General features: G+C 48.8%; 1 protein-coding gene across 1 annotated transcript in view; it reads left to right on the top strand.

The window, feature by feature from the left end:
• Positions 1 to 18,143: 18,143 nt before the first annotated feature.
• Positions 18,144 to 20,794, top strand: part of DAZL (deleted in azoospermia like) — a 127,637-nt gene continuing 124,986 nt past the window's right edge. The window contains exon 1 of the mRNA XM_077491380.1: positions 18,144 to 18,189. Within this exon, the coding sequence (XP_077347506.1) occupies positions 18,187 to 18,189 (3 nt within the window). The 5' untranslated portion in view covers positions 18,144 to 18,186. The remainder of the gene's footprint in view (positions 18,190 to 20,794) is intronic.

Here is a 20,794-nt window from a genome sequence, read left to right as displayed (position 1 = left end):
TCTGCAAAGGGGGACCCAAAAAGTAGCAGATTGGGACATAGCAGGCCCATAGACCGTATGTTGGGCACCCCTGACATAAAAGCTTCTCTGAGAACATGTTGGTGACATTATGTACTGTAAAATAAATGTTAAGTGCAGTGATTACTAATTAAAAACATACTGCAATTAATGCCGCTATTTAATGCCATCACACACTATCATTGTATACATAGCTCCCAACTGTCCCTGATTTTGAGAGACTGTCCCTGATTTGGAGTAATATCCCTCTTTCCTCCTCATTTGTCCCTCCTTTTGGTCTCATCTACATAGTTGTATACAAAATGCACTTTTTATCTTTCAAAAAGTGTCTCCCAGTGCTAAACCTTGCATCCCATTTCCTATTTTCTGCATTTGTACATCTAAAAAGTCAATATAAAGGAATAGTAGTAGTTAAAAAAAAGTCCTTGTGGATTTAATTAACCTTTTTTTTTTTTTTTTGTTAATTCTCCTTTAAGGGGGTGTGGCAGGGGGCATGTCCTATGCCTATATACATTTGTTAGTAGGTGTCCCTCATTCCCATCTAAAAATGTTGGGAGGTATGTTGTATATTAGGAGAATTGGTGGCAAATATACAGTATGTTGCAACATGTGCTATGTGAAGTCTTTTACACGACACAATAATGAGGATAGGTGTGAACGAGCACTTAGAAAATCTCTCCAGAGGCTCACTACCTACTTCGTCTGAGACAGGAAGTGACGGAAAATCTCCCTGAAGAGACAGACAGCTGGTCATACATAGAAGCAGACTAAGGCTGGCCATACATAGATCTAAAATTTTCTGACAACAAAATCCGATCGCATAAATTCCGATCGTGTGTAGACAATTCTGACGGACAAAATGGCACGCATGCTCAGAATAAACTAAGAGACGAAAGCTATTGGCTACTGGCCCATTTATAATCCCGACATACGTGTTTGACGTCACCTCGTTCAGAACGATTGAATTTTCCGACAACTTTGTGCGACCATGTGTATGCAACACAAGTTTCAGCCAAAATCCGTACGAAAAAATCCAACGGATTTTGTGGTCGGAATGTCCGACCGTGTGTATAGGGCATAAGACCCCTTTCACACTGGGGCGCTTTGTAGACTAAAAATAGTGCCTGCAAAGCGCCCTGAAAGAGCTGCTGCTGTGTCTCCAGTGTGAAAGCCCCAAGTGCGCTGGCAGGATGGTAAAAAAAAGTCCTGATAACAGCATCTTTGTAGCAGTGAAGGAGCGGTGTATACACTGCTCCTTCACCGTTCCTGCCCATTGAAATCAATGGGTCAGCATAGCTATACCGCCAGTAAAATGTTGCTGCAACAGTGCTTTGCGGTGGTTTTAACCCTTTCTCGGCCGCTAGCAGGGGGGTAAAACCGCTAAAACGACGGTAAATCGGCGCTAAAAATAGTGAGGTTTTACCGCCGATGGCACTCCCGCCCCAGTGTGAAATTGGCCTTACCAGAAATCACTGGATAAAAAGCATGAGATCTTAACTTGGACACTCTTTCTGGAGGATTTTCTCCCCAGATCCTGTTGCAGCCGAGAGAGTGGATCACGTGCTAATGAGCTCATTCCAAAACAAAAGAAAAAAAATCCATATCATAATCCTGTTTTAAATAATTTATTGTATTCAAACTTCCCCTCTTTTAGGACTTGCACTTACAGAGAATAAAATTCAAACAGGAATATAATTTATGCTATCAGTAAACCAATGTCCCTGAGTGGCGTGCTGACGTCAATATTGATCGTTGTATGGCCCCATGCTGATGCATTTTGTCATCCCGACATTATCTAAGGGTTCCTCAGATGATGTTGGGATGACGAAACGCGTGAGCTCATTAGCGTGTGATCCACCCTCCCAGCTGCAACAGGATCTAGAAAATCATCCAGAGAGAGTGTCCAAGTTAAGATCTGCCATTCATGCTTTTCATCCAGTGATTTCTAGTAAGGCCGCGTACACACGCGCGGACTGTTCGCCCAACTTTGTCCGTCCAACAGTTTCGGCAAACAGTCCGCTCAAACTTAGCATGGACGGACATGGCCACACACGACGGACGAACAGTTTGCTGAAACCGTGCGCGATGACGTGAACGGCACGTACGACGGGACGAAAAATACGACGTCCTATACACTGCATTATAGCTTTCGGCGTGAAAATCCTTTCTGAGCATGCGCGCAACTTTGTTTGACGAACAAGCCTACACACGAGCGGACTGTTCGCTGAAACAAGGTTTCAGCGGACAGTTTTACGGAATTTCCGAAAAACCTTGTTCGTCCAACTGTCCGCTGAAACTGTCCGCTGAAAGCCCACACACGAGCGGACTGTCCGCCCAAACACTGTTCAGCGGACAAAGTTGGGCGAACAGTCCGCCCGTGTGTACGCGGCCTAAGAGTCTGATCCAAAGGGAGACTTGCTTTGTGGAGCTGATACAGCATACGTTTGCAGCTCATCTTTGATTTTTTTTATATGTGTGGACTATTTAATGACAGCACACCTAGAATTATTGGATTGCCTTTTGTAGTGCCTTTATTTTATTTTAGGTTTAACCACTTGCTTACTGGGCACTTAAACCCCCCTCAGTCCCAGACCAATTTTCAGCTTTCAGCGCTGATGCACTTTGAGTGACAATTACGCGGTCATACAACACTGTACCCAAATGAAATTTTTATCATTTTTTTCCCACAAATAGAGCTTTCTTTTGGTGGTATTTAGTTACAGCTCGGAGTTTTATTTTTTGCTAAACAAACAAAAAAAATGCAAAAAAAAAAAAAAAAAAAATCATGTTTTAATAGTTTGTTATAAAATTTTGCAAACGGGTCATTTTTCTCCTTCATTGAAGTGCGCTGATTAGGCGGCACTGATAGGCTGCATTGGTGGGCACTGATGGGCTGCATTGGTGGGCACTGATGGGCTGCATTGGTGGGCACTGATAGGCTGCACTGGTGGGCACTGATAGGCATAGTTAAGGCGGCACTAATAGGCACAGATAAGGCGGCACCGATGGGCACAGATAAGGCGGCACTGATGGGCAAAGATGGGCACAGATAAGATGGCACGGATGGGTGGCACGGATAAGTGGCACGGATGGGTGGCACGGATGGGCACTGATAGGTACCACAGATAGATGGGACTGATGGGCACTGATAGGTGGCACTGATAGGTGGCTCTGATAGGTGGCACTGCTGGGCACTGATGGGCGGCACTGCTGGGCACTGATGGGCGGCACTGCTGGGCACTGATGGGCGGCACTGGGGTGCAGCACCTTTGAGGCAGATTTTGGGTGGCACTGTGGGTGGCACTGCTGGGTGGCACTGTGGGCACTGCTGGGTGGCACTGTGGGCACTGCTGGGTGGCACTGTGGGCACTATGGGCACTGCTGGGTGGCACTGACAGGGGGGCACTTACTTTATTTCAGGATGGCACTGCGGGTGGCAGGTGGGCACTGGCAGGGGGCAGGTGTCCGCTTGAATTGCTGGCCGTGATCGGGACTGATGTCCCGAACACGGCCGCCGGCGATCGGCTTTTTTTTTCTCCTCGCGCTGTCAGCGCGAGGAGGAATACTAGCCGATTACAGGCTCCGTTTTATCACATGATCAGCTGTCATTGGCTGACAGCTGATCACGTGATAAGACCCCTTACACGGATCGGTGATCAGGCGAGTCTCACGGACTCGCCGATCACAGAGCGCGCCGCGCGCGCCCCTCAGGGGGCGCGCAGGCCGCTCGTAACCGGGACAACGTCAATAGACGTAGTCCCGGCAATCTAGGTCCGCGCTAATGCCGTCATTCGGCAATAGCGCGGTACCCAAGTGGTTAAGCTTGCCATCAGTAGGTGTGTGTGGTAGCTGCTTCAGACCTAATTGGTCATAATATTACAGGGGCTGTAAACCTTTGCCATTTTTCACCTTAATGCATTCTATGCATTAAAGTGAAAAACCTCCTGTGCTGCAGCAACGCCCCTGAGCCCCCCTTATACTTACCTGAACTCCGTAATTCCCACGACAGGAATGAGCACACCAGCTCCAGACGGTGTCTTGTGTCCTGATTGGATAGCTTTTTAGCAGCGCAGCCATTGGCTCTCGCTGTTGTCAATCAAATCCAATGATGTGGGCCTGGGGGGGGCGGAGTGAAGCCCTGCTGTCTGTGTCTACGGACGCAGCAGCAGGACACAGGAGCGTGCCTGCACAGGTGTCCTGTCAGATAGCGGTTTTCCGGCGGGACACTCAAGAAGGGGAGGAACCAGGTGAGACGCTGAAGGCCTCTAGAAGAGGAGGATTGGTGCCACTCTGTGCATAACCAACTGCACAGCAGAGGTAAGTATGACATGTCCGTTATTTTATGTTATTTTTTACCGAACCTTTACAACCCTTTTAAACCATTAAGGGAATTTGAATTGTTTCACTTATCCCACAAGCACTTCATTTTGTAGGAAGTGGTTCTGTCATTTTGTCTATAAATAAAATATATGATTATTATTCATTTTTTCTGCCAAAACTCTGTTGCTCCTGGACACAATGGCAGTGGGTTGTTTTTTTCCTGCCTCTAAAAGTCCCTGCCACTAAACGATGCTAAAACCCTATGTGTGCATGGACACATCGACTAACATGCAGGGGAGTTTAGAGGCAGGGGAAAAAAAACACCTGACGCCCCTAAAAGCAGCTGCAAAAACGTCCAGTGTGCATGAGGCCTTAAGATACTGTGATAACAGAGGGTAGGGTTGGCACTGCAGGTTGACCAGAAGGCTTTCACACAGATGTGAACCCAGCAAGAAGTTTAAAAGGGTGAGGAAGTAGTGGCAAAAATGAATTGGCCAGGTTAAAATAAGGTGTGGCTAATGATTAAGGGTTTGATTTATGAATAAATGTTAAAAAGCCTTACAAAAATCTTACTTGGCTAATTACTTGATCAATGCTCCAAAATTACCAAACTCCACCCAGTCTTTTGACTCATCTTATAATCCCAGCAAACCCACCCCATTACAGTTCTCTTGCTGAATTTAACCACAAATGGCCAGAACACGCCAAAAAGAAGAAAGAACACGCCAAAAGGTAACAGAATTTGTAAAATTTTAAGGGATAGTGCAGACCCTGCATCAGTGAGGACTGATTTGATAGTGGTATGAAGAGGGTAGAAGAGCTGGAAGGGTGGGGGATCTGTGGGGTGCACTTCAGGGCCCGTTCACACTATGTGCAGTTACCTGCATTTTTCCTCATGGGTAAACAAACACATGTAATTGTAATGACATAGAAATCAATAGTTTTCTGTGTGTCATGTTCACACATCAATGTGGCCTTTCTCTGCATTCAAGAGATCTGCGATATTATGCAACATATTTGCATAATATCGCCCCTCACTAGATTGTAGCTGTGTGATGCAATAAAAAGTGCATCACACTGCTGTCTGCTGCATGTCAATGCAAATCCAAAACGAGCTGCTGCCTGCAGCACAAACCGCTCCAGTTTAGTTTGCAGGCAAGTGTGAATGGACCCTAAGGGGCCTTGTGTGGCTCTGCCCACACAGAGGGAGAGGGGAGCTCTGGGGCCAACTTTTTATGTCTATATTCAGTCTAACATGGTTTATACTATACAATGCAGAGAGCTTCTCTGACATTTGTAATTTACTTTAAATGATAAGTAAATCTTTAGTTACATGTTACAAACCGTATTTAAGGTATAACATGTAATATGTTGCTGTGCACCTCCCCCCTGCACTGCCAACACCCCCCACCTCATGACAGTCAGAAGGGGTTCCTCTCTGCGCACTGGTTGTCACAATTTAAAAATTTGGGCTCTGCCCACTCAGATCTGTGAAGGAAAGAACTACAAGTTCCATCTTCTAATGAGGCAGACAGCTTATAGTTCAATACTCTTCTGGAACTTTGGGAACTGTGGGAACACATAGCTCCCAACTGTCCCTGATTTCGAGGGACTGTGCCTGATTTGCAACAAAGTCCCTCTGTCCCTCTTTTCCTCTTCATTTGTCCCTCATTTTTGTCTGATCTATATAGTTGTATATGAAAGTATATAAAATGCACTTTTTATCATTCAAAAAGGGTTTCCCGTGCTAAACCTTTCATTCAATTTCTAAATTGTTGCATTTGTAAATTTCAAAACTCAATATAAATAGTAGACATGGTAGTGGTAAAAAATAAAAAAATAAAAAAACTTGTGGGTTTAACTAATAATTTTTATTTGTATTATTCCCCTTTAAAGCGGTAGTAAACCCGCAATTTTTTTTTTTTTTTTAAACCTGCAAAGCAAAAGGCATAATGAGCTAGTATGCACCGCATACTAGCTCATTATGAAATACTTACCTTAGAACGAGGCCCCGACATCTGGCCCAATCCACGCCGAGGGAGCTGACATTCTCCCTCGGCGTCTCTTCCGGGTATCGCGGCTCCGGCGCTGTGAGTGGCCGGAGCCGCGATATCGTCACTCCCGTGCATGCGCGCGGGAGATTTCAGTCCGGCCGGACGAGCGCTGCCGGATTTTCACGGCGAGAACCCCCTTGTGCGCATGCGCCGCTGCAGTCAGCGGCGCATACCGAGGGGAATATCTCCTAAACCGTACAGGTTTAGGAGATATTTTTTTTACCTACAGGTAAGCCTTATTATAGGCTTTCCTGTAGGTAAAAGTTAAAAAATTTACCATACAACCACTTTAAGGGCCGTGGCAGGGGATGCGTCCTATGCCTACATACAGTACTTTTGCTCAGGGCCAGGACAAGGGGTGGGCAGGAGGGTCGGCTGCCCTGAGCACTGTAGGACCATATGAGGGGGGGGGGGGGCGCTAGGGCTGGACTGGGAATAAAATCCAAAATTTCATACCAGCCCCACAGCATTATTACGCCAGTGCAACAGCATAACCTCATTCTTTTCTTGTTCATAAAAGGGAAAACCACACATTTTAAAGCACATTTGAAGAGTGTATTATATATAGATAAGACAGATATGAAATCACATAGGGATTTATATATATATATATATATATATATATATATATATATATATATATATATATAAGCAAATTCCAGTTAAAAGTGGTCAATCATCAAGGGGGACCTCAGGAATTCAGAACGTGGGGGGGGGGGGGGGGGAGGTTCCACCTTCCGCAGAAAGAATACACTAAGGTAAGGGGGGTGGGTTACTGATATAAGGGGGAAACCCTTTATATCAGTTACATTATCGTATTCACTCCCCACTAACATCAGTGACCCCCCTTCAGACTGGCCTGGTGGTGCTGTCACTGACGACCTCTCAGGTGCACCGTGCAGGGCTCAGTCAGTCAGCTCCAGCTTGGTTGGCTCTGGTTTTATCCTATAGTCTCCTCTTCACAGTCCACACAAGTCTGACTTCTCCCATGACCCCCATCCTGACTCCCCTCCAGACTCCCTCAGAGACTACAGACATGATACAGGAGATGGTCAGAGACTGCAGACATAATACCGGAGATGGTTAGAGACTGCAGACATGATACAAGAGCTCAATGCAGCCTCACCAGTGCCCAGCAAATGCAGCCTCACCTTGCCCATCAATGCAGCCTCACTGTGCTCATTAAATGCAGTCTCACTGTGCCCATGAATGCAGCCTCACTGTGCCCATCATTGCAGCCTCACTGTGCCCATCAAATTCAGCCTCACTGTGTCCACCATTTCAGCCTCACTGTGCCCATCAAATGCAGCCTCACTGTGCCCACCATTGCAGCCTCACTGTGCCCACCATTGCAGCCTCACTGTGCCCACCATTGCAGGCTCACTGTGCCCATCATTGCCGCCTCACTGTGTCCATCAATGTAGCCTCACTGTGTCCATCAATGCAGTCTCGCTGTGCCATGAATGCAGTCTCGCTGTGCCCATCATTTCATCCTTCCAGAGGATCTGTTTGCTGTGAGATGCAGTGGTCCCTGGCCATTGCACCTTCAGCCATCCTGATTTTCCGGCCCCAGTCAGACTGTCCTCTGGTCCTGGGGAAGTGAAGAGCACTGGGTAGGAGCTGGAGAGAAGGGGGAGCAAAGAGTACTGGTGGGGTTGGAGAGCACATGGGTGGGGGCAAGGAGCAGGGGGGAGTGGAGATCACAGGGGTGGGGAACTTGAGAGCAATGGTGGGGGCCAAAAAGAACAGGGGTGGAGAGCACGGGAGGCTGAGAGCACTGGGGGGGGGGGGGCAAAGAGTGTGGGGTAGCGAAGAGCACTGGGGGGGAGCTTGAGAGTACTGGGTGGCAGAAAAACAGGGCTGGAGGGCACTGGGGGGTACAAAGAGCAGGGGGAAGTGGAGAGCAATGGGGGGAGCTTGAGAGCACCAGTGGGGGCCAGAAAGAACAGGGGTCGAAAGCACAGGGGACTGGAGAGCACTATGGAGGATGGAGAGCACTGGCGGGGTTGGAGAGCACATGGGTGGGGGCAAAATGCAGGGGGAGTAGAGAGTACAGGGGTGGGGAGCAGAGGGTGCTGGGGGTTAACTTGAGAGCAATGGTGGGGGCCAAAAAGAACAGGGGTGGAGAGCACAGGAGGCTGAGAGCACTGGGGGGGGCTAAGACTATGGGGTGGCGAAGAGCACGGGGGGGGCTTAAGAGCACTGGGGGGAGCTTGAGACTACTGGGGGGAAGAAAAACAGGGCTGGAGAGCACTGGGGGGTACAAAGAGCAGGGAGTGGAGAGAAATTGGGGGAGCTTGAGAGCACCAGTTGGGGCCAGAAAGAACAGGGGTGGAAAGCACGAGAGACTGGAGAGCACTGTGGGGGGCGGAGAGGACTGGCAGGGTTGGAGAGCACATGGGTGGGGGTAAAATGCAGGGGGGAGTGGAGAGTACAGGGATGGGGAGCGGAGAGTGCTGGGGGGGAGCTTGAGAGAGCTCTGGAGGGGGAGCCAAAAAGAACAGGGGTGGAAAGCACAGGGGCAGAGAGTGCCAGGGACAGAAAGAACAGGGGTGGGGAGCATGGGGGGCTGGAGAGCACTGTGGGGGCTGTAGACCACTGTGGGGGGGAGGGGTGGAGAGTACTGCGGGGTAGGGTGGAGAGCAGTGTGGGGTGCTGGAGAGCATTGTGGGGGGCTGGAGAGCACTGTGGGGGGGGGGGGGGAAGAGCACTGTGGGGGGGGTGGAGAGCACTGTGGGGGCTAGAGACCACTGTGGGGGGTGGAGAGCACTGTGAGGGGGGGTGGAGAGCACTGTGGGAGGGTGGAGAGCACTGTGGGGGGCTGAAGACCACTGTGGGGGGGTGGAGAGCACTCTGGGGGGCTGGAGAGCACTGTGGGGGGGATGGAGAGCACTGGGGTGTGGGCTGGAGAGCACTGTGGGGGGGGGGCTGGAGAGCACTGTGGGGGAGGTGGAGAGCACTGTGGGAGGATGGAGAGCACTGTGGGGGGCTGGAGAACACTGTGGGGGCTAGAGACCACTGGGGGGGTGGAGAGCACTGGGGGGGTGGAGAGCACTGTGGGGGGTAGAGAGCACTGTGGGAGGCGGGAGAGAAGTGTGGGGGGGTGGACAGCACTGTGGGGGTGGTGGAGAGCACTGTGGGGGTGGTGGAGAGCACTGTGGGGGCTGGAGAGCACTGGGGTGTGGGCTGGAGAGCACTTGGGGGGGGCTGGAGAGCACTGTGGCAGGGTGGAGAGCACTGTGGCAGGGTGGAGAGCACTGTGGGGGGGTGGAGAGCACAGTGGGGGGGTGGACAGCACTGTGGGGGCTGGAGAGCACTGTGGGGGGGTGGACAGCACTGTGGGGGGGGGGAGGTGGAGAGTGTGGTGAGGGAGGAGAGCACTGGGGGGGGGCAGGGGGCACAAGGAGAACTCCTCCTATCCAATCCAAAAGAAGTTGGATTGGATAGGAGGAGAATCAGCGGCTGCATGGAGGAATATAGAGAGCTCATCTCATCTATATGTCCTGCTTCTCCTCCTATCCAGACACACGGTCGGAGAATCTGTTGGAATGTGTCCTATCAGACCGTGTTGTCGGATAATCCGACTGTGTGTGGTATGCATCGGACTGATTCCGTCGGAATATCCGTCGTACCCAATTTTCCAACTTGTTGGAAATATTTTCCGACCAACTGGTTCGATCGGACATACTCCGATCATGTGTAGAGAATTTTGATCGGCATGCTCAGATCAAATTCCTACATCAAAGCTATTGGCTACTAGCCTGAACGTAGTCCCATCGTAACGAAATGACGTCATCACGTTCTGAATGATCGGATTTTTCGACAACTTTGTCCGACCGTGTGTATGCAACAGTTTCGGATAAGATCCGACGGACAAAATCCGACGGATTTGGTTGTCGAAATCTCCGACCGTGTGTACAGGGGCTTACTGTGTATCACAGAGCTGGCTGAGTCTGTGTTCGGAGGCCGTGCTGTAACACGGTCCCGCCCCCCCCCAGAAGTGCTTGTGTGATAGTAGATAGAATCAATATTCCGCCTATCACACAAGCACGTCTAGGGGGGTGTGACCGTGTTACAGCGCGGCCTCCGAACACAGACTCAGCCAGCTCTGTGATACACAGGAGGAGAGAGGAGCAGTGCAGCCGCAAAGCGGCCCTAGGGCAGGCGGCGTACCGGGAAATCTCCCGGTATCCCAGTAGGCCAGTCCGGCCCTGGGGGGTGCCACAAGAAGATTGGGGGGTTGTGTTGGGAGGTAGAATTTAGGGGAGACAGGGGGTAAGTATTGTTGTAGGAAAGAAAATTTAGGGGGGAGCTAAGAGTGGTGATTTAGGGGGATTTGTGTTGGGAGGGGTGATGGAGGAAAGAAGATTGGTGCTAGTAGGGGGGTTTGAAGTGGGGGGAAAAGATGTGTCTTAGGAGGGGACACATTAAGGGTAGAAGTTTTATGCTAGGAGGGGTGAATTTTTTTTTGCCGTGGCATTTGACCTGGGGGGATGGGGGGACTTGTGCTGAGAGAGATTTGTACTAGGAGGAGGGGGAATTTATGCTTAGGGGGGTAAGCATGCAGGTTACTGCTTGGTGCTTTTGAGGGGAGATGTTCATACATATTGGGGGAAGGCGCAGTTTTGCCCTGGACTCTGGATGACCTTCTCCCAGCACTGCTTTTGCTAATAGGTGTCCCTCATTCCCATCTCAAAAAGTTGGGAGGTATGCTGATCATGGGTGCAATGCTCTACAAGCTCCTTAGCAATAATAATAATAAAAATATATATATATATATATATATATATATATATATATATATATATATATATATATATATATATATATATATATATATAATAAATGCACATTTTTTTAACCTACAATAAAGCAAGCAATGAACTTAGCCTTTAAAGGGTTGTAAATCCTCATGTTTTTTAACCTTAATGCATTCTATTCTCTGCAGCCCCCCACCCCCCCGTTTTACTTACCTGAACGCTGTAATCCTCCGGCCGAGAACAAGCACACCGGCTCTAGCTGGTGTCTCTTGTCCTGATTGGATAGATTGATAGCAGTGCAGCCATTGGCTATTGTCAATCAAATTCAATGATGCGGGGCCGAGTCCTGCATTCTGTGTGAATGGACACAGATGCAGGACTTGAGAGCACGCCCACACGGCCTTCTCCAACGTGGATACTTGATGCTGGGAGAAGCCACCAATGACGCTGAGGGACCCCGGAAGAGGAGGACTGGGGCAAATGAAATGCACAGTGGAGGCAAGTATGGCCTGTTTGTTATTTAAAAAAATTAAAATAAATGAGGGTTTACAACCCCTTTAAAGAATAAGTGTAACTGATCACAGGCTTAGAAATTAAATTCTAGCAGACCTTCAGATCTTTTGCAAGAAAATGTCAGTAAATCTCCAATAAAGACTTATAATAAGTCTAAATAATAGTGTAGTATGCCTTTGTCTATCAGAGTTTCTGGATACTGGCAGCTAAACATTAAAAAGAAAGAACAGGTAGAATCACGCATGTATGCTTTCTAAAAGTAGCCTAGCTTGCTCTACAAATATATTTCAGGACTTCACCTTGAGTCAGGTTCCATGGATTGAAAGAGTAGCTCTAGGCTGCAGGGCTGCACAGTGATCGGTGCTTCAGTGTTTGTGGATTTGATGAACTTTCTTTTGCCTGCTCTGTCCAGCCGGCCAGACTGTATAACAACTATTACCATAGAGAGGAGGCAAAGAATCGGCCCCTGCACATTCTCAGCTAAGTTTTTGTAAAGTTCTAGGTAACAGCAGCAAAGTGTAGAGTGCATTGGGAGTGGTGTCAAAGCCAGAGTATTTGTTTACAGTTTCTCCTTCATATAATCAGTAGAGTGTAGGGATGCGCTCCGGCGTGTTTGCATTGTCCACGTGCAGAGCCCGCCAGGAAGACGGCACTGTGCTAATCACAGGCAGTGAGACATTGCCCGATCTCTGCAGCCGCGCATCGGGGCAACGTCTCACTGCCTGTGATTAGCGCTGCGCCAACTTCCTGGCGGGCTCAGCACGTGGACAATGCGAACACGCCTGAGCTCATCCCTAGTAGAGTGTAATGTGGCACCCCCTCCCTCGTGGAGACAATGTGTTCAGGGCAACTGGCCCTTTTGCCCACCCCTTGTACTGGCCATGCTTCCCTGAATACTACAACCCTACCAGCGCCAGCTCCATCGCCTCCTCTCAGAAAAGGGACTTGAACCAATCCAATATTGTGTAGATGAGGAGCAGCATGATGCTGCCAGTACAGATGTAGCGCCAGCTCCTGAAGAGTACGTGCTATGTGTTTTTTACTATTTAAAATTCCTAAAGCCACAGTTGGGTTTTAGGGTCAATTATACCAAATTATGGTTTCAGTACCAGTCTAGCTGGATTGCACTGGGTTATGCTTGGCCACAGGTGTCGCTGTCACCACTGGCAAGTGTGAGAACGCAGTTTAGCTAAGAGTATTGAGTGCCATTCTTTCTCGGAACCAGCCCAATGGGAGTGTCATCTTGCTGTGCATTCTTGGAGAGGGTACTTAAGGTACTGGCATCAGGTGCTTCTGGGTTCCGGTCCAGAAGATCTTTCTGTCTGCTTGGTCCTGGTCCTCCTGACCAGCCCCCATGGCCCTCATGGCCTGGGGTGCGGATCCATCCGATTCCGAGTCTCGGGGATGGCTAGCCCCGGGGCAAATCAACTGGGAGGAGGATTCAAAGGTGGTCTGGTGCCGTCTCATCTGTGGAGAGGCCCAGCCACTGGAGAAGCAACCGGGGGGGACTCTTCGGGAGAAGGCCACGCATAAGGCTGGCTTCTCAGAAAGAGCCTGGAGACTCAGTTGAAGGACACCAAGTGAATCTACACTCATACGGTATCGCCGGACCGGCTGCAAGATACTGGTACCGTATGATATCTCTCTAAATCTACCTACATCCTTCAGTTACATTCAAGTCTGTGGCAGAGACTTTATTCACAAGTGTTCTACATTCAAGTCTGTAGCAGAGACTTCATTCACAAGTGTTCTACATTCAAGTCTGTGGCAGAGACTTTGCTTTACTCAAAGCCCTTGTACACACGGTCGGACATTCCGACAGAAAATGTCCGATCGGACCGTGTTGTCGGATAATCCGACTGTGTGTGGGCTCAGTCGGACTGTTTCCGTCGGAAAACAGAGCTGGACTATAAAACTTTCCAACAACATGATCCGATCGGACTTTGCCCGATTGTGTGTAGAGTATTCCGATTGGACAAAGTGCCACGCATGCTCAGATCAAATTCCTAGACCAAAGCTATTGGCTACTAGCCTGAACGTAGTCCCGTTGTAAAGAAATAACGTCATCACGTTACGTACGATCGGATTTTCCGACAACTTTGTCCGACCGTGTGTATGCAACACAAGTTTCGGACAAAATCCGACGGATTTTGTTGTCGGAATGTCTGACCGTGTGTGCAATCGGCTGCTAGGCCTAGTGAGAGGAGGTCTATCCGGTAGCAGTGAGAATCCAGTTGTGAGCAGTAATTCGCTGGCTTTCTATAGTGAGAGACTTTCTATCTTTTGCAGTTCCAAGAGTACCTGAACTTCCTACCCAACCCTCTATCCTTCATTGAGAGACTGTTTTGTCTACTTCTTGTAAAATAAATATCCCAAAAGTGGATCCAGTGTCAGTTTCTGCAGTTCTTTGGACCATCTACCTCGGGAAACCCCTAGACGTACACAAGGTCAAGAAGGTAATGGTAAGCCCAATCAAACCATCAATCAAAAGAGAGAAGAAGCTTTAAGGCTTTCCCGGTCAGTTTTTCAGATGGACCTGATTGGAAGGTCTAGTAATCCCTATGAAGAGACTTGTGTCTGTTTACACCTGCCTACCTCTGGGTTCGATCAGGTCCACAAAAAAAACGGAAGGAGATTCTGTCCTCTGTCCGTGCCCAGTCTACATAAACTGAGAGGACACGGTGGTGCCATGGGCCTACTCTGATCAGCAGTTGACCTGTGAGCTGATTCCTTGCTGATCAGAATAGATTCCGCCCTGTGTGAGAGGGGCCTTAGTGCTCCCGAAGCTGTTTTTTCTGTCTAACAGAACCCATCAGCTGCTGCACAGTCCAAAACGGCCACCGGTCATATGAAAAGCGTGATGATACACCCCAACAGTACAGGCTTGATAATAAACAGTCAGGAGAGAAGGGAGGCATGAGAGCCTATTGTAGTGTATGTCAGGTGAAAGCAGAGGGCATAAATGCTGGTAGGCCAGGCCAAGAGGTAGGCAGAAGAGGCAGCCCCCTTGGGTGCTTTAACAAAAAGGAATTCAAAAAGGGCAGGACCTGGGACCTTTGCTGCTGCTGCTGTTCCTGGCTGCATCTCTTCTCTCCCTTCTCCCTACTTTCTCAAGCTTGGCCAAAAGCAGTGGGATTTTAGCTCCTGCTGCTGTCAGTTAAATTCTGGGAAGAGGGAGCAAGAGGCGGGGCTGAGCTGCTCTGCGTGTCAATAAACACACACAGCCCAGCTCAGGTGTGAGCCCACATCTACCCCCCCCCACCCGGGACCTGACCCCAGAAGAGGAGGTTTGGGCTGCTCTGTGCAACACCACTGAGTACACAGGGAATTATGGAATACCTGTGCATCCCATGCTGGCGAACACGCCCCTTTTCACAGATGTACACATAAGTATGCCCCTGTGTGAATTAGGACGAATATGTATTAGTGGTAGGATAATTAGAGGAACACCAGGCAAAAAGTGAAGACATGTCCTGCACATTATTAGAGATGGCCAGTGCAGCTAACATAGTGGAAGATAGAAAGTGGTGGTGCATAGACTTGAGGGGTGTCGGGCAGAATCAAGTTTAAAGCGGAGGTCCACCCTAAAGTGGACCTTCCGCTCATCGGAACCCTCCCCCCCTCTGGTGCCACAATCGGCACCTTTCAGGGGGGAGGGGGGTGCAGTTACCTGGATAATCCAGGTAACTGCACCCACTTCCGGGATAGCTCTCTGCGGAAAGGGGCGTAACTTACGCCCATTTCCGCAAGTGCCCGCCCCTTCCTGCAAGTGCCCCGCTGCCTGCTGGGAAACACACAGATCCCAGAGGCAGCGGGGACCATCCTCATTGCACAGCGCGGCTCGCGCATGCGCAGTAGGGAACCGGGAAATGAAGCCGAAAGGCTCCATTTCCTGATTCCCATACCCAAGATGGCGGCGGCAGCACTCGAGTGTCGATCTAGAGATCGGCTTCGGGTGCCGACATCACGGGCGCGCTGGACAGGTAAGTGTCACTATTTTAAAAGTCAGCAGCTGCAGTATTTGTAGCTGCTGGCTTTTAAAAAAAAAAAAAAACGCGGAGTCCCGGTGGACTCCCGCTTTAAGTCATCTTATGATGACAACCTCCCAGCTGCTGAGTGGGCAATATGAAATCCATAGAGCTCGGTACTGATGGAACTAGATAGATTTGTATGGATTTCTACTTACACTATATTGTCAAAAGTATTGGGACACCTGCCTTTACATGCACATGAACTTCCCAGTCCTAGTCCATAGGGTTCAATATTGAGTTGGTCCATCCTTTGCAGCTATAACAGCTTTAACTCTTCAGGGAAGGCTGTCCTCAAGGTTTAGGAGTGTGTATATGGGAATATTTGATCATTCTTCCAGAAGCGCTTCTGTGAGGTTAGGCGCTGATGTTGGACGAGAAGGAACCTTTTGGACAGCCTTGCCAGAAGAGTTGAAGTTGTTACAGCTGCAAAAGGTGAGACAACTCAATATTGAACCCTATAGACCAGTTGTTTTCAACCTCAGTCCTCAAGTACCTCTGTGTTTTCAGGTTTTCCTTTACTTTGCACAGCTGCTTTAAATCAATATCAATGACATGGTATTTTATCTAAGGGAAGTTTTCAAAACATTGCCCGTTGGGGGTACTCGAGGACCTGGGCTTAGATCCACTGCTATAGACTAAGGCTGGATTCACACCTATGCAGTATTAGGCCCCTTTCACACTGGGGCGGTGCGGGCGTCGGCGGTAAAGCGCCGCTATTTTTAGCGGCGCTTTACCGTCATTTTAGCGGCGGTCTGCGGGCGCTAGTGGGGTGGTTTTAACCCCCGCTAGCGGCCGAAAAAGGGTTAAAACCGCCCGCAAAGCGCCGGAAATACGGGCCTTTTTAAAACCCCTACTTCGGGGTTAAAAAAAGCATCCCGCTATCGGCCAAAAGGCGCTGCTTAAACAGCCCTAAAGCTCCACTAAAATGAGCACCGCTTACGCGGCCCCAGTGTCATTAAAGTTCACGTGCGTGTAAAGGCAGACGTCCCAATACTTTTGGTAATAAAGTGTATGTATCCGCAGCTCCTGAAGAGCATGCGCTATGCGTTTTTCAAAGTTAAAGTTATGCCTGAAATGCAGTTTGGTTTGGGTACAATTGTCTAAATTTAGACTTCAGCATCAGTCTGACTGGACTGTGAGATGTTCAGCCTGGCCACAGGGGGCACTGTCTCTTCTGGCAGGCATGGAACTATGGTCTGGTTAGCTGCTTAAGTTACTCTCTCGGAGCCCGGCCAGTGTGAGTGGCGTTCTCGCTGTGCTTTCTGGGAGAGGGTATTTAAGATGTGTACGTCACGTGGTTCGGGGTTCTGGTCCAGAATGTTGTAATGGCTTCATGGTCCTGGTCCTCCTGACCAGCCCCCAGGAAGGCTATGGCCTGGTCTGCGGATCCACCTGATTTTGATGTCTTGGGGCTGGCTAGCCCGAGTCAAGGAAACTAAAGGAGGATTCTGAGGTGGTTGGGTGCCGTCTCCGGTTTGGAAGAGACCCAGTGACTTTAAGCATTCCAGGGGAGGACTCTTCAGATGAAGACCAGTTAGTTTACCTACGTGTTCTACAACAACGTCTGTGGCAGAAACATTATCTTGTGCGTTCTACAACGTCTGTGGCAGAGACTTGTTCCTGAGTAAGCACCTTGTTGGCTGCTAGGCCTTGTGAGAGAGGGACTGTCCAACCTGAGTGTTCATCCAGTTGCGAATGGCTATTCTCTGGATACAGTCAAAGTAAGTAAGTTCTTCAACGTTTTAACTTTGACACTAAGAGTACCCGAACTTCCCTTTCCAACCCTCTGATCCCAATTCAAGAGACTGTTCATTGTCTACATTTTGCAAATAAAATCCATCCAAGTGGATCTGTTGTCGGTCTCTCAAGTTACCAGGCCATTTACCACGGGACACCCCTAGATGTGAAACAAGGAGAACAGAAGGTAACGGTAAGCCCAAATCTAACCAGCAGCTCCTTCGGGGGTAGTGCTGTATATGTAATTTTATTATATATGCATGGTACACCTAGTCAGCAGTGAACACTGACATAGTCCATGGACACCTGGGTCTATTCTAGGAAATTATAGACACAAATATGAGGAGCACAACTGTGCAACATGACTGACTGACCCAGGCCAGGAGCCAAGGCATCTGGACCTCACAGCAACCAATTGCACCCACACTGCTTCCTCCCATGTCCACCATGCCCCCCCTCCCCCATTCCTATTTCTGAATTACATAACATTCCAAAGCAGCTCGGGGCTGAACCCCTCACTAACAATAATATGACCTATATATTGATCAGAACATTTCAATTACTATAGCTATCTCCTTATTATTATTATTATTATTATTAGGCTACACCCCCTCTATATTACTTTTGGAACGGCCGGCTCCCCTCCCATGAGCGGAGTGCGCTGCTCCGGGGTAGGCTATAAATAGGACCCGCCCTTCCTGCCCCGGGCCAGTTGTTCCCGCGTTCTCTCTTCAGTTTTTATCGTTTGTGTTGATGGTGAGTCTGCGTGTCTGTCTAGTAGTAGGCCTGTCCGTCTTCCGCACACATGCAGGGGTAATGAGCGGCACTCCTCAGGAGACACCTATCGGGTTCATGCTGCGCACTTCTCCGCTGTGTGGGATCGGTGTCTGTGGAGGCCTAGAGATCGGGCCTGTAATACCCGTTGGCCGGAGCCCCGCGTAGCAGGAGACTGTGATCCGTGTACGTCATTGTGTAGATGAACCCCAGAGATGGGATCACATGTAATCCGAGGTGTATAACGGTGTGTGTGTGTGCTTACCCCTCTCTACTGTGACTCAATAGAGGAGATTTCACTTACTGAACTAGTGTCCCCATTGGGAGAGCTCCCCTCTCTGTTCTGGGGGACAATCCACAGTGTGGAATTACTGTTTCTTATTTTTGATAACCGTAATCAGCACAAATAGAGGGGGAGATCTCCCAAACTGTGGTGCAGATAGAAACAAAAACCTCTCAGGGGTTCTAATCCATCTCCACTCTACAGAGCTAAAAAAACTGCCTTAACCACTTGGCAGGCCAAAGATGAGAGCACTGTTTGCGAATTCAGCACTGGGTCGCTTTAACTGACAATTGCGCGATCGTGTAACGTGGCACTGAAACAAAATTGACCCCCACCCCGCAAATAGAGCTTTCTTTTGGTGGTATTTGATCACCTCAGCGTTTTTTATTTTTTGCGCTATAAACAAAAAAAGCGCCAATTTTGAAGAAAACTCATTATTTGTTTACTTTTTGCTAGAATAAATATCCCCCAAAAAATATATAAAAAAATAATTTTCCTCAGTTTAGGCCGATACGTATTTTACATATTTTTGGTTAAAAAAAAACCGTAAGCGCTTGGTTTGTGCAAAAGTTATAGCATTTACAGATCGGACACTTTTGGCACGATTTTGGGACCATCCACATTTATACAGCGATCAGTGCAAATAAAAATGCATTGATTACTGTGTAAATGTGACTGGCAGCGAAGGGGTTAAAGCGGAGGTCCACCCTAAAGTGGACCTTCTGCTCATTGGAATCCTCCCCCCTCCAGCGCCACAATTGGCACCTTTCAGGGGGGAGGGGGTGCAGGTACCTGTACAGGTATCTGCACCCACTTCCGGGATGGCTCTCTGCGGAAAGGGGCGTAGATTACGCCCCTTTCCGAAAGTCCCCCGCTGCCTGCTGGGAAACACAAAGATCCCAGAGGCAGCGGGGTCCATCCTTATTGCGCAGCGCGACTCGCGCATGCGCAGTAGGGAACCGGGAAATGAAGCCGAAAGGCTCCACTTCCTGATTCCCACACCCAAGATGGCGGCGGCAGCACCCGAGAGACGATCGAGAGATCGGCTTTGGGTGCCGACATCGCGGGCGCGCTGGACAGGTGTCACTATTTTAAAAGTCAGCAGCTGCAGTATTTGTAGCTGCTGGCTTTTAAAAAAAAACGCGGACTCCCTCTTTAACCACTAGGTGACCCTGTAGGGGCTATGTGTGTCCTAGGGAGTGATTCTAACTCTGGGGGGAGGGGCTGTGTGTGACAACACTGATCACTGCTCCCAATTACAAGGAGTGCTGATCAGTGACAGTGTCATTAGGCAGAACAGGGAGATGCTTGTTTACATTAGCATTTCCCCATTCTTCCTCTCTGAGACAATCGTGGCTGGCATAGAGTCCGCAGGACCCACGATCGCGCTTAAGAAGCTCCTGGCGGCGCACCTGCAACCCTCCTCTTAAAAGGCAACGTACAGGTACATGATTCTGCCACAGTATATCTGTGTGAGGCGGTTAACCGATTCAGCCCTGGAAGGATTTACCCCCTTAATGAGGGTTGCACCGATACTGAGTATTTGCAGGAGTTCTTGTGCAAATTCTCCCGATGCCTAGTCCGATACTGGACACTCAGGAACGATCTGTGCAGTGGTTGGGGAAGTTATAATCACCGATCTGCCTGTGTGGCTTTCCATAAAGCTGCTGGCGGAGCGAGCGGGAATGGACAAAAAATAAATGTGTTTTTTTCAAAATTGTTGCTCTTTTTTATTTATAGCGCAAAAAATATAAAAAAGCAGGGGTGATCAAATACCACCAAAAGAAAGCTCTATTTGTGGGAAAAAAAGATGTAAATTTTGTTTGGGAGCCACAACTGCACAATTGTCAGTTAAAGCGTCACAGTGCCGAATCGCAAAAAGTGCTCTGGTCTTAAGCCAGCAAAATGATCCGGGGCTTAAGCGGTTAAGATAGCCTGAATAATCAGCTAATAGTAAATGTGTATACGAAAAAAGTGTGCATCCAATATTAAATATAACCTTGATAAAAAAGGTGAAAATTACAAACTTGATTGATCACAGATAACGTTCCAAAAAAATAAATGAAAAAATCTAAAAAAATCCATATAGCGCTCCAATGAGTGCAAATTAATAGCTGGACACAGAAGTCAATCAGCACAGCTTACCAAAAACATTGGATCTCAAAGTTAGAGATCATACATGCTTGCACGAGAATCAGTCGATAGGGATAATCTCCTCAGGCTCCTTCAAAGGAAAGATCCTCTCCAGTGCAGTGGGCTGTCCCGTAATATGGAAGTCTCAGACACGAAAAACACCCTTCTCCA

This window comes from Lithobates pipiens, unplaced genomic scaffold, assembly GCF_037356315.1.
Source record: "Lithobates pipiens isolate NorthernLeopardFrog02 unplaced genomic scaffold, aLitPip1_a1.2 Scaffold_19, whole genome shotgun sequence".
NCBI lineage: Eukaryota > Metazoa > Chordata > Amphibia > Anura > Ranidae > Lithobates > Lithobates pipiens.
Note: the sequence above shows the minus strand (reverse complement) of the source record. Positions and strands in the feature narration are given on the sequence as shown.